The 13525-nt window shown below is 39.6% G+C and overlaps 1 protein-coding gene and 2 pseudogenes across 1 annotated transcript in view; 1 reads left to right on the top strand and 2 right to left on the bottom strand.

The window, feature by feature from the left end:
- Positions 1-13525, top strand: part of Pla2g4a (phospholipase A2 group IVA) — a 177277-nt gene that overhangs the window by 85670 nt on the left and 78082 nt on the right. Inside the window, exons 4-5 of the mRNA XM_008824261.2 lie at positions 8907-9055; positions 9730-9843. Of these exons, the coding sequence (XP_008822483.1) occupies positions 8907-9055; positions 9730-9843 (263 nt within the window). The remainder of the gene's footprint in view (positions 1-8906; positions 9056-9729; positions 9844-13525) is intronic.
- LOC103726647 lies at positions 2633-4205 on the bottom strand (annotated as a pseudogene).
- On the bottom strand, positions 6209-8572 carry LOC103726680 (annotated as a pseudogene).

The raw sequence follows: 13525 nt of genomic DNA, 5'->3' as shown, positions 1-13525 counted from the left end.
TGGTGTCCCACATCTCTTGCATATTCCATTCCTGTGTTTTTAAATTTTTTCTATAATCTTTGCTTGGGTGGTCCATTTCTTCAACTTTATCTTCCAGTGTTGATATTCTGTTTTCCATTTCATTCATTCTGGTGGTGAGGCTTTCCCCTGTTGTTTCAAATTGGCTTATTGAGTTTTGCACTTCCTTCTTCATTTCTGCCTGAGTTTTCTTCAGTGTTTGTATCTATTTTGTGAATTCATTCAGAAGTTTATCCCTATCTTCTTTTAGTTCTTTGATTTATTTGTTCATGTGTTCTTTAAATTCATTGAATTCCTTGATCATGTTTATGATTGTTCTTTTAAATTCACTATCTTGGTTTATCTCTAAGGGGTTCTCCTTGTAGAACTCTTCTTCAGGACTGGTGGAGTTTGGTGGGGATGTAGTTTTTTGGCTTTCCATTTCATTATTCTTTCATTGTGGTTTTGGCATGTGAATTTCTTTTGTTGTTTATGATTCTGATATGAGAATTAAGTTGAAGTATGCTTTTGTTTGTATTATCAGGGTGCCTAGGTCCTTTCCTTATTGGTTATGTAAAGCTGGTTGGTACAGGTTACAGGTTCTCTCAGGTTTTATTTTGCAAGGAAGTGATGGCTTCAGATCAGCTGTTTAGGAGCTCCCACAGAAGCCCAAGTCAGCCTCCAGATAGGTCCACTCAGGCTTCTTTCTAAAGTTTGCACCCTTATTAGCAGGAACTCAGAGAAAATTCAGTAAATTCTCTAAGGGGGGTGGTGGTGGTGATTTTGGGACTCTCAGTTACTCTGCTGTGTTCTCACCTCCTATACCAGAGGGAGGCCAGAACCCGGCACTCTCTGGCGAACAACTGAGATCATAGCTGCTACACCACCAATGGTTGGGTTCTCTGCTTTGTTCTCAGCCTTAGCCTACCAAAGCCAGATCTTCCTGGGGCCTCAGGAGGGGCATCACAAAATTCAAGGTAGGGGGATGGGTATAGCATAACTAAGGGAAGCTCACTACCACATGGAGGCAGGATCCTGGTGCTCTCAGGCAGTCCCCTGTGTTCTTAGTCCCTATGCCAGAAGGAGTCCAGAACCTGGCACTCTCTGGCAATCTGATTTTGTTTTTTTTAAATGCATTTCTAGGAACTTCTCTAAAGAATCGGGTTAAGTTTTTGTTGCCCAAATGGACCACCTTCCCTTTTTGCAGATGTGATATCATGCCAATCATTATTACAGATCATATAGAGTGAATTCAGGTACTGGATTACATCATAGATTTTAAAACTTGCTCTTCAAAGCTTTCTTTCATGCTGTCTCCCAAGGATATGCATATCTCTTGGCCTGTTCTGTAGGATTAACATTGATCCAAACTGCAATATCAAAGTTTGTAGCTACCTATGGTTTTCCATCCCATAGCTGCCCTCATCATTCCCATCATCCTTTGACATAATTACTTGATGTGTCTTGCTGAACAAGCAACAGGAGAAACTAGGATCTGTGTCACTGCTGGCAAATATTTTTTTTTAACTATAAAGAGAGCCCAGGTTTAATACCTTACAAAATATTTACAGAAAAAGAACATGAACATTCCTGTGAAATATAATTCAAGTCATAATTATAAATGTAATCAGATACTTGGCTATAGTGTAAAGGTCTAGGTATTTATCCCCCCCAAAAAAATGCATGTTAAACTATAAAGGATAAAAAACATTTAAAAATACACAAAACTCTAACCCCAGGTTTAAACTGATCTTTCAAAAGTACATATATACTTACAATCTTTAAATTTCACATACCTGTTAATTTTACATGAATTTAATTATTTAGAAAACATAAAGCAAAAGAAAATCCTAACCATTTGTATTAACAGAAAAAATCAATGACTGTATCAGAAACTGATACAATGTATTATATAGAATAGCTAAAATAGGACAGGCAGGATCTTTATTATTACTAAGGTCATAAAACAGACATAACCAAAACTACGATTGGGAAACAAGCAATTTCCCTTCGGAGACTTCTTTTCAGGAACCTGGTTTCCTTTCCTGAAAGAAGTCATTATAAATCACGGTTACCCGAGGGGCTGTTGAGAGGATTATGGGGTGGCCTACATGGAGGAACGTACTCAGGTATTAAGACATTGCCTGGGGCATGAAAGTTCACAGCACAGTTCATACCAGGATCTTCCTTTAACTTTAAAACCTCAAACAACATTTAATTTTTTAATTTTTTAATTTTTTTTTTCAGACAAGGTCTCCCAAACTGGCCTGGAACTCACTATGTAGACCAGGCTGGCTTTGAATTCACAGAGATCCACCTGCCTCTGCCCCCTGAGTGCTGAGATTAAACACATACACCACCATGCCAGGCAGGAAACATTTCATTTTTAATACAAGAACCAATGTTTAAAATGTAAAATCCTTAGTTGGAGTGTTCAGCCCAGTTGATTATCAAAGGCTATTTAGAAAATGCTTCAATACTGATGATATGAAACTGATGGTATTAAAGCTACCAAAACTTTGTAATGATCAAAGTTTTAACTTCCAAGATTAGAGTCCAAAGTCACTTTGCCTCTAGAGAGAACTGCAGAGACATCAGGTAGATAAGTCTTCATTCTACAGCAATTGACACTGCCTTATGTCTTCCGTCTATCATAATTGCCATCATTCTCTTGATGTGTGATAATTTGCTCTTCAACTGCTTGCAGTAATTCCTCCTATTTTTGTAATCTGCAGATCTCTTAACTTGCTTTAGCCTATTGTATTCATCAGTGGCAGCCGTGTGCTCTTCGCTTTCTTTTCTCTAATCATCCGATTCTTTATCTAGATGAGCGAGCTCTCCGTTGACTTCATCACGTTCTGCTTGTAAACTCTGGTACTCCTGTAGACCTGGGTCAAAAATTCTCTTGTAGAGTTGTCTTGGCTGATCTGAAGTGATAGGTGGATATTCTCTGATGCAGTCCTCCTCCAGCTCGTCACAGGACTCGTCGCCCATAGTCTGTTTCACATTAGTCTGGCTCTGTTCTCTTTGACTTTCCTACTCTTCTCTTCATGGGAGGCCTTTTTGAAGATGTCTCTAAGTTACCACTGCTGCCATAATGAGGCTGTCTGAAGTCACCACAGGTGAAGTTAGAGGAAGCTCCTGAGCCATTTCAGGTACCAGTGGTGTTGACTTGTAGGAAGAGTCTGGGTATGAACACTTGCCATTCACTTTGCCATTAGAGGAGTAAGCCAGGCGCTGTCAACTCTCTCCACATAGTCAGATAGGGGTGGAGGCATGTCTTCTGTGCCTACAAACACACTTTAGCCCATTCTTCGACACTGGGGAGGCTGCTCATCATAAATATGTTCCTTATCCCACAAAATATTGGATTTGTCATGTCATACAGGCCTATCTTCAGATTTTCACAGCAAAAACAAAAAAAGTGATTAAAGCAAAAACCACAATACTCATGAACCCCAGGACAATGGCAATAGCCTCCTGAGTATCTACCACACAGTACTGATACAAATATTGATCCACGTAGAGTCCAGTAGCAGCAGGAGTATAAAACTTGTTGCAGAAGGCATCGATTTGTGAACTGTTTCTAGATTCAGAGGCCTGGGCTGTTGGGTTGACTCCCATTATATACACAACTGTGGCAATGGACACCATGATGCCCAGGATAGGACTTACTATGATCACAGTCAAGTAATATCTTCTTGTCCTGGACATTTCAGATCTTATTCCACTGGTAACAAATATCACCAGGGAGGCAATGAAACAAAAGGCTGCCATGGCCAACATGAAACCCTTTGCTGCTCTTGAATCTGTATACCCTTCTCCACAGCTGTAACGGTAGCCATAACCACAGCCATAGCCACTTCCATAGCTACCAAAGCCACTTCCTCCATACGGGTAGCCTAGGCCAGCTCCTAAGATGCCCGTTCCATAGCCTCTGTCCTGTGCAAGGATGGAAGCAACATAGGCAAAGATGGCGATGCACATCACAGTAATGAGCACAGACAGAATCCAAATCTCTCCTGGAGGTGATGTCCATTTGTAGAAGTGAAGAATTCATCTTCTGGATGAAGAGACTATGCTGGCTGAGATAGCATTGATCGAACATGCATTTCTCCACCCTATATGTCATTGCTTGGTGCACAATGATTGAGTTTGAATCCATCAGGTCGATAAGAAGGTGGACTTTCCAACAGCCTCATGGACATGGTGACTGTCATTGGTCAGTTGATCTTCACAATGAGCAATGCCTCACAGGTCCCAAGATAAGCAAACCTACGCTGCTAGAGCCTGGAGCCTCACCTGGCTGGTGCACTTGCAGCCCTGAGCACCTGCAGCCTTGCGCACTTGCAGCCTCTTGCCACTCCTGGGCTGTTGGCAAATATTTTAGGCCATTTCGCTTTGATTTTATATAAAACTAAAAATAAATTCTGGGAAGATAAAGTGATGTTATTCAACTGGATTCCAATCTTTTAAAAGTGTCTTGATGTTTTCACATATCAACACGGTCCAGGCATTTTTTTATATTGTCTTCATTTTCATTTTGTCTAAGTTAAAGTGTGTTCAACAAAGTGAGCCTCTGAGAATCTAAACTAAGTAAAAATGGTCATTGATTGACACTCATTGACACGTGCCACCTCCATTTGCCACGCCAACCATCTGACTCCTTCCAAGGAAATTTACCATCTGCTTCTTATCCCCTGTCTGCTCTCTGACCTCTCCCTCTTCTTCCTCCAAGATTCAAATGAAGTTCATTCAACCCTCAAAGGGCAGTTTCTCTACCTATGATTTGACCTGATTTGTGTGTAAACCACTGCATGAGTGAGTCAGGAGTCACGGGTGCAGTATATCTGCTTGTCTCCCATTTATTTGATGTTAAAATTAGACTATTTGCATTTGACTCACTTTCATAATTCAAACCTGCAGTTTAGGGCTTTTTTAACCAAAGCCAAGCTTTGATATTGCTAATATATAGTTGGTACTTGAAAGTTTATTAAACAAATGTTTACCATATGCATAGATCCTCTTCCCACATAGTTTCAATATTCTGAAGTAGATTTTACTTTACTTCTTTTCCTAATATTCTGAAAAACATATTAAAAAAATGACTCCATGAAAAGTAAAACTGACGCAATAGGGTGATGAGGAGCAACCATCTCCTTTTCATGCTTAAAATCTCTTTTAAACCACATATTTACTTCTGCTCAATAAAGGAAAACATATTTTTCTTTATAAACTTCTGATGTCTAGAGCTTTTTTAAACGCATAGATTTGCTCCTGGGTCAGCATCCCAAGCTCTGAAGTTATGACAGAAGTCTATTAAGGAAAAAGAACAACTGCCCTTGGGGTTGAGGGAGCATTTCCCCTTATCACACCTCCCATTTACCCTTTCCCCTTATCACACCTCCCAGCATCTTGCTGTTTGTCTTAGCCTGTCTTCAATGGCCTAAGATATAGAGCCCAGTTAGAAATGGCAGGACCAGCCTGTTTTTCTAAAGTAGGGTTTCAGCTGTGTGATCAGAAGCTGAGCTATGTTGGTGTTTAATAGTGAAGATCCCTGGATCCACAGCACACCTGCTCACTGTGGTTCTTGGAGGCGGAAAGGCAAAAACCTTTTTTTTTTTTTTTCTGCAAAAGCCCTAGGTGTTTGTTTAGCACTTTTGCTTTGAGATGCGCTGCCCTTGACCACTGCACATAAGCTCCAAGGTGGAAATAAATGCAAAACAGTTCCAAAAGCTAGCAATTCATTTGTGGATTTTTCTATATTCATGAAAAATAGAAGGCATGATGACTAAATAGGGCAAATGTTTGCAGTGTTTAAGAGTTAAGTGAAGAGAGGCTGGAGAGAAGACTCAGTGGTTAAGAGCACTGAATGCTCTTGCAGAGGACCCGGGTTTGAGTCCCAGCACCCACATGGCAGTTAACAACCATCTGTAACTCCAGGTCTAGGGGACACCTTCTTCTGACCTCCAAGGGCATTGCACATTATGGATGCACTTATACACATGCAGGCAATACACTCATACACCTAAAATAAAAATGATAATAATAAAAAAAAGAGTTAAGTGAAGAATCGACTGCATTATTTGAGACCACAGTTGTTGAGGAGCAAGATGGATATGGATAATTTTAACTTATTCATTTTGAAACATGGAACATTAATGACCTTAATTGTGAGCTATGGATGCTTCCCTGGCTTTGATCTTCCTTCTTAGAAGTCTAGCCCCTTTAACTCATTTGCTGTACCACAGTGACTTGGTCTTGGTACAACTGAGACCAACAGCTTGTCTTGCTGGAATTGCTCCTCCAGAAGACTGAAAACTTGGGCATTGTTTTCCTATCATCATATTTATTTTGAATTTTCTTTGGTCATTTTCTGTTTAAAAATCTTTCTTCCAGCTGGGCATGGTGGTGCACGCCTTTAATCCCAGCATTTGGGAGGCAGTGAAAGGCAGATCTCTATGAGTTCAAGGTCAGCTTGGTCTACATAGTGAGCTCCAGGCCAGCTGGGGCTATAGAGAGACCCTGTCTCAAAAAGACAAATAAATAAATAAATAAATAAACAAAAACCTTGTCCTCAGAAGTCGGGCTGGTCCTCTTCTTGAAGCCCAGGAGCAGTGAATAGTGGGACTCATATTACTGTCTGTATGGTGTGCTGTCAGTGAGTGTGTTACAGTTATCCATGAGGGCCTTGCTGTACAACATCTCATTATTAGATGCATTGTAGATGGTGTTAATGATCCTTGTTTTGTGAGTGAGACACTTGAGGCCCAGAAGAAGTCCCTGACATCCAGCTTCAGGGCACAGTACTTATTCCTCGAACTCCTACTGTGTGCATGTGGTGGAGGTACATCTTTGTGTTGGCAGCAGGACATCTCAGCTCCCACCTCCTCTTATGGTATGGCTTTCTCTTGCCTCCAATCTTGTGCTTGTGCCAGTTGTCCTGAGATGTCCATTGCTTGATGCTGACTGGAAAGAGCTATGTATGTATTTTAAAGTTTAATTTAAAGCCAACCAATTGTTTAGAAACCATTAATTTTGCTTTTGCTTTCCATTTTTGTATTTTGTGTGCCTACTTCTGTAGAAAGCATGGGCGCACACGCACGCATGTGCACGCACACACATACCTCTCTTCTCTCACCCTTGGACCAACTCTTCTTCCCAAGGCAATCCATGACTCATGGTCTCTCCCTTATTTCTTAGGGGTAAGTTTTCACTAAGAGAGTGACTGATGCAATTGAATGACCCAAGTTCAAGATCTTCCTTTGATACTTAGCTGTGTCATAGTGGATAGACTGGATAACACTTCCCACTTCCTGTTCTCTGCTTTGTTCAATGCATAATATGTTCTGAAATATATTACTTACTATACATGATATGATATAGAAATTAAATAAATATGTGCTGAAAATAAATTTGAAGAATTCACTTACAGTTATTGCTTTATCTGGTTATTAATTACACTGGCCACATGGGAAAGGATATATTAAAAAGTCAAGTCCTTAAGTTACAAGACCTTAAATTTTACTAAAGAAGGTTTTTATTGCCAGATTCTAAAATTATAAAGGTAAGATATCATGATCCTTGCCCTCAGGTTGTTTACAGTCTGATAAGAAGAGACAGATTTTTAATTTTATCCATACATTAAAAGTATGTACAATGTTGTAAGATAGTAAAGGAGTCAGCAGACCCATTAAAGAAGGAATGACCACTATTTATAGTGTTTGAGACACTTACCTAGTTTCCCTAGTTAAGTGTCTGTGTGTGTGTGTGTGTGTGTGTGTGTGTGTGTTTGTGTGTGTGTATTGTATTGGGAAAAATGTTAAACATTTCCTTTACTAGAAGCTGTTTTATTTTAATTTAAAAGAACACATGTGTGACTCAATTGGACTTTTAGGTGAAATAGAAAAAGCTTTTAGCTTTTAGCTTTTGGAGACATCTCATGTCAATTTGGCATAAAGAACACGTGCTGACCATTGGTAGGAATACTGCTTCTCAGAGCTGTTTGGTGCAACCCTATCAACAAGCAACCGCGTTCTTCTCATAATGACTCATTATTCGCTTTGATAAACAGAGTAAACATAATGGCTTTTTTTTTTACAAAAAAAAAGATTCATTATATTTTTCAATTTTATTTATTTCTTAATTTTACAGATCTGTAGATCTATAACTTAAAAAAAATAAACTTTTTGAGACAATATCTCCATGTAGCTTCAGTTGACCTGGAACTTCCTATGTAGACCAGGCTAGCCTCAATCTCACAGAGATCCACCTGAGTCTCCAAAGTCATAGGATTAAAGGTGTATACCACCTCGCTCAGTGATTTATTTTATTTTTAATTATGTGTATATGTGTGTCAGTGTATATGTGCATGTTGGTTTAGGTGTCTACAGAGGCCAGAGGCTTTGGATACCCTGGAGCTGATAGGCAACTATAAGCTGTTGGACGTGCATGCTGGGGAACTCAAACTCACCCTCTGGAAAGAGCAGCATGAGCTCTTAACTACTGAACCATCTCTCCAGCCCTTGATGTATACAAAGTCATGATCTTGCACCTGTGATCTTGTGACCATCATAGTCCCGTAGTGGGAGTCATACTGCACTTAGCTGAGTGAAATTGCTATCACTGCATAGTAGTGGGAACAGGATGCTGGTTGTGGTAAAATGCTCTCAAGATGGAGGCATTCTGAGTAAATCACCTTATAAATGATACATTCTTGTTGACTTATAATGAAGGTGAAAGGTAGATTATGTAAAGAGTAAATAACCTGTAATGTTCTATCATGTGTTATATTTTTATTATATCAGAGCAGATTTGCTAGAAATGACCTGACACCATGCATTAACGCAACAAAAAGCTATGAACTGTGAATTACATTTTTGTCTCCTTCTTGTGTTTACTCTCTATAGTTGATACGCCAGATCCATATGTAGAACTTTTCATCTCTACCACCCCTGACAGCAGGAAGAGAACGAGACACTTCAATAATGACATAAATCCTGTGTGGAATGAGACCTTTGAGTTCATTTTGGATCCTAATCAAGAAAATGTTCTGGAGGTAACAAGTGAATCAGTCCTCATCCCTGTGGAGAGAGATGCCTGCTGTCTTTTCCTTTAGTCGGGCCTGGCTGTGAGCTGGGTGGTTTGATCACTGAGCCTCTAGATGTGAGCATCCAGGTGGAAATTCAGGATGCAGAATGGGAGCACTTCTTGTGTACTTTGGAGAAGACAAATTTTCTGTTATAAAGATGAGAATTCTTGTGTAATAGAATACAAATATTTTTAATTGCCTTTAATATAAATTTACATGGATTTTTTCCCCTCAAAGTAGTTGTATTGGTTTTCCGTATTAATTCCTTCTCCGTATTTCACAGATCAAGCGGTACGGTCATATACTCTAAACCATATTTCAAAAACAAAAAAGAAGTAACAGTCTATGTTTTGATATATGGCTCAATCGGGAATATGTAAAAAAATTTTTTGCTTTAAATAGCAAATGTAGTATTCAAAGGAAAAAGATATAAGTATTGTTGTGAGTTAAATACTGATGACCCTCTAGGGGCTGAGTGTGTAGGTCAATTGTCTAGCATGAACCCTAATTTTTAAAAAGTTGAGAACCTTAAGAGACTTTAAAAATCATTTGAGGACTTAATTTTTTAATGTAATAGACATTTTAGACATGGCTTGCAACAATCCTTGTAAACTATATTTATGTGCTCTTTTGCTCTGCAGATCACATTAATGGATGCCAATTATGTCATGGATGAAACCCTAGGCACAGCTACATTTCTCATATCTTCCATGAAAGTGGGAGAGAAGAAAGAAGTTCCTTTTATTTTCAATCAAGTAAGTAACAGCAGAATCACTTTCCTCTTTATGTCACATATCTACTTATCTTAGAAAGTTGGGTTAAGAGCTGGGCCTGGTGGTACATGCCTTAATCCCAGCACTTGGGAGGCAGAGGCAGGCAGATCTCTGTGAGACTGAAGCCAGCCTGGTTTACATAGCAGGTATCAGGCCAGCTGGGGCTACACACTCTACCACTGAGCTAAATCCCCAACCAACCCCGAATTTTTTTCTTTTTTAAAGAACCGTACCTAGCAACCGTACCCGGGCATCGAGGGAGGGAAGGAAGGAAGGAAGGAAGGAAGGAAGGAAGGAAGGGAGGGAAGTTGGATTTAAGATTTATCTATTTTTTAATAGAATGCTTTATATTTTTAAAGAGTAAGTTTGCTCAGCATGGTGGTGCATACTTGCAATCCCAGCACTTAGAAAGTGGAAGCAGGGAGTTCAGACATTCAAGGCTAGCTTGGGCTATATAGTGAGTTTGAGGCCAGCTTGGGCTACATTGAGATGCTCTTAAAAAACAAAGCAAAAACAAAAAGACAGATAACATTTTGTTTGTCCTTTTACTTCCTGTCCTAATCTCTCTTTTTCTCTAGTCATTCTTTTGAGGAAGTGGGGCTTGAACCCAGAACCTTGCACATGCTAGGCAAACACTCTACCACTGAGCTATATTCACAACCCCCATCCTAATTTCTTATCATTAGATATCCATAAGCCTTGACTGAGGTATTAAATACTATGATCATTAATCTTTTGTCATTCCAAATGATACTATTGAAATTAAACAACAGCTTTGGACTCCACTGGAGAGATGATAAAATGTTGGGAAACCCAAACTCTTCCAAAATTTCATGTTAGTTTGTTATGACATGCATTTACTATTACCATTATCAATGCACATATTTAGTATTAAATATATCAGTATACATTAAGCATCTCTGGAGGAATAGTTCTGTCTCCAATAATTAGGGCCAAATCAGTGATGTGCCAGAAAAGTATGCTAGAATTATTGTTAATATTATCTTTATACCTTAAGTTCGCCACAATTTCATATTTACTTAGGAATACTAAAACCTTGGGAAAGATATTTATGCAGAACAAACTTGTATTTTAAATTGTATGAAAACTGAGCTAGAGGATTGATGGTGAGACATGTAAACAACTGGTGAGGTGGTGTGTGAAGGGATAATTAAAATATTGCTTTTTCTTGTCCAGGAAAATACTACATTTTGTTGTTGTTTGGTTGGTGGATTTTGTTGTTTGTTTGTTTGTTTGTTTGAGAGGGTCTCCCTGTAGCCCCAGCTGGCCTGATATTTGCTGTGTAGACCAGGCTGGCCTCATGGTCTCATAGAGATCCACCTGACTCTGCCTCCTAAGTGCTGGGATTAAACTCCTGAGCCATCGCCACACAGGGCTGAGTCACTGTTTTTAGCTCTTTCTTAGAATGACTTCAGGTGCCTCCAGACTCACCCAAACCTACGTATCCCTTAAGTCTTTACCTCTTGTATTTTGCTGTCCTGTTGCCAGTACAGATGACCTCTTCCTCATCTGATTCCTTGATCTGTCCTATTTGCTGGTGCTACATCATTTATACTGTTCAATTTATTATCTTCCTGTGGCAAATAAAAACATATAGCCAGGGGAAGTGAAACACTGTATGTGCCTGCAACATCAATGCATGGCTTCTTGGTACAGAATGAATGTGCACTTATTTGCCAACTAAGACCACAAGGTTTCTTGTTTCTTGGGTAGTTCATACTATCTGATCACCCACAGTTTCAGGAGGCAGAGAAATAGTTGTGATCATTCAAGGCAGAATCAAATGTAAAATCACAGTCTTGAGAGAAGGAAGCAAGACAAGGCTTGGCAAATTAAAGGACTTGCCAGGTGCATCTTAGAGATTTCTGGTAGAAAGAGCATAGAGGTGGCTGAAAAGTTCTTAAGGTCTTGCCTATTTGGCATTGGAGGACGGGTTTTCAATGCCTCTCTGTTGAGAGCTTTGTAAGCAATTCTTTTATTCTTCAATCCCTGATCCAAAAACTGATTATGAAAGAAGATACTGTGGCAAAAAATATATTTCCTCTCCTTCTGTCATTTCCTCTTGTTAAGTTGTATAAGCCCCGGGCTCTGAAAAAGACTTTCTACATTCCTGAATTGAAAGTAGGTTACGTAATTATTTTCTTTAGTCTGCCTGAGAAAATAGTTGGCCAAAGAGCTGCTTTTCATTACGTTTTCTCAAGAGTCCTTTGCATTTTGTATTTGAATGTCAGTACTTTGAGCCACTGATCTGGGCTGGTCCTTGGGAGAAGGGGAGTTGCTGACTGCGTGAAGAGTCCAGAGTTCTTTCTCAGATGTTGTGGGAGTACCCTATAGGAACCACCCCTTCCTCCTCATTTCCTGAGATGGGATCTGCCCTAGGTGGGTGGTTTTCTGTCTGAACACTCACAGAGGTGTTAAGAGAGAATGAACCATGAGGGAATGCTGGGAGAGGAGAGGAAAACAAACCTCGAGGACAGTCATGGTGATGTGATATAATCAGAAGAGCACTTAGCTTTGGTGAAAGAGGACAAAAACTCCAAGCCAAGACATTACTAATCAAAACTCTCTCAAACTTTTGGCATCTGAAAGTTAATACTGACTCAAATCAGAATGGCGTTTATGGCCAGGAGACAACTGGGGAAAGGACAGGGGCCTTGAAATGGACCTGGCCACCTCCCAGAGGCCAGCTCCAGCCTTCTCGGGTTGGAAGTTGGGAATTGGAGACTGACTGAAGTCTTGTTTGGTCTCATCACTAATCTTCCAGATGTTTGAATTGCCGTTTGTTTTCTCTGAGTCTTATTTTCTTCCTCTCTAAAGTGAGGGTTTAGAATAAATTATTTCCCAGCTCCTTTCTACTTTATAAAATTCTGTAACTCAGAAAGAATTCTGTAGTTTCATCTGGCTACCTTCACAAACACTTTGCAGTCTTTACCACTTTATAGACTTAAAAGACAAAAATAAAGCAAGAACAAAAAAATTCACTCATATAGTTGTACATAATTTCAAAACTCTGGCTTTGCCAATAGAATGTGTTATTTATTAATATGAGAACTACGTGAGCCTGTATTGCACCCCTAAAACTTGCTAAGTATTAGAAGGGTATGCAAAGTTTTATTTTTAAGAAGCTGATAATTTGTTGGAAAAGTTGATATTCATGTATAAAGTGTGAGATGCTTGTACAGTACATGATTTGCTACATGGTCAACAAACAGCAGATGGCATTGTAGACAGAGCCCAAGCTCTAGGAACTTGTATCTCATAAGGATGGTAAATAGGCAACAATGAGCAAAAGAATAATCACTCAACACCTGCTAGGTGAAAATACCATAAGGGGAATGAAATGCCCTAAGGCAATGTAATGCAACTGGGTGTGGTGGCACATTATGAATTTTCAACACTTGGGAGGCTGAGACAGGAAGATAATAAGTCCTGGGCCAGCGTGACTTACAGAACTAGACTCTATCTTAAGAAAGAAAAAGGAGGGCAGGTAAGATGGCTCAGCAGGTAAAGACACCTGCTGTCAATCCTGAGCACCTGCGTTCTACCTCCAAGACCCACACAATGGTGGTAAGAACTGATTTCTTCAAGCTGTCTACTGACCTCCACACACATGCCATGACACACTTGTGTTATGGTACATACA

Source organism: Nannospalax galili, unplaced genomic scaffold (assembly GCF_000622305.1).
Source record: "Nannospalax galili isolate Female #2095 unplaced genomic scaffold, S.galili_v1.0 scaffold227, whole genome shotgun sequence".
Lineage (NCBI taxonomy): Eukaryota > Metazoa > Chordata > Mammalia > Rodentia > Spalacidae > Nannospalax > Nannospalax galili.
Note: the sequence above shows the minus strand (reverse complement) of the source record. Positions and strands in the feature narration are given on the sequence as shown.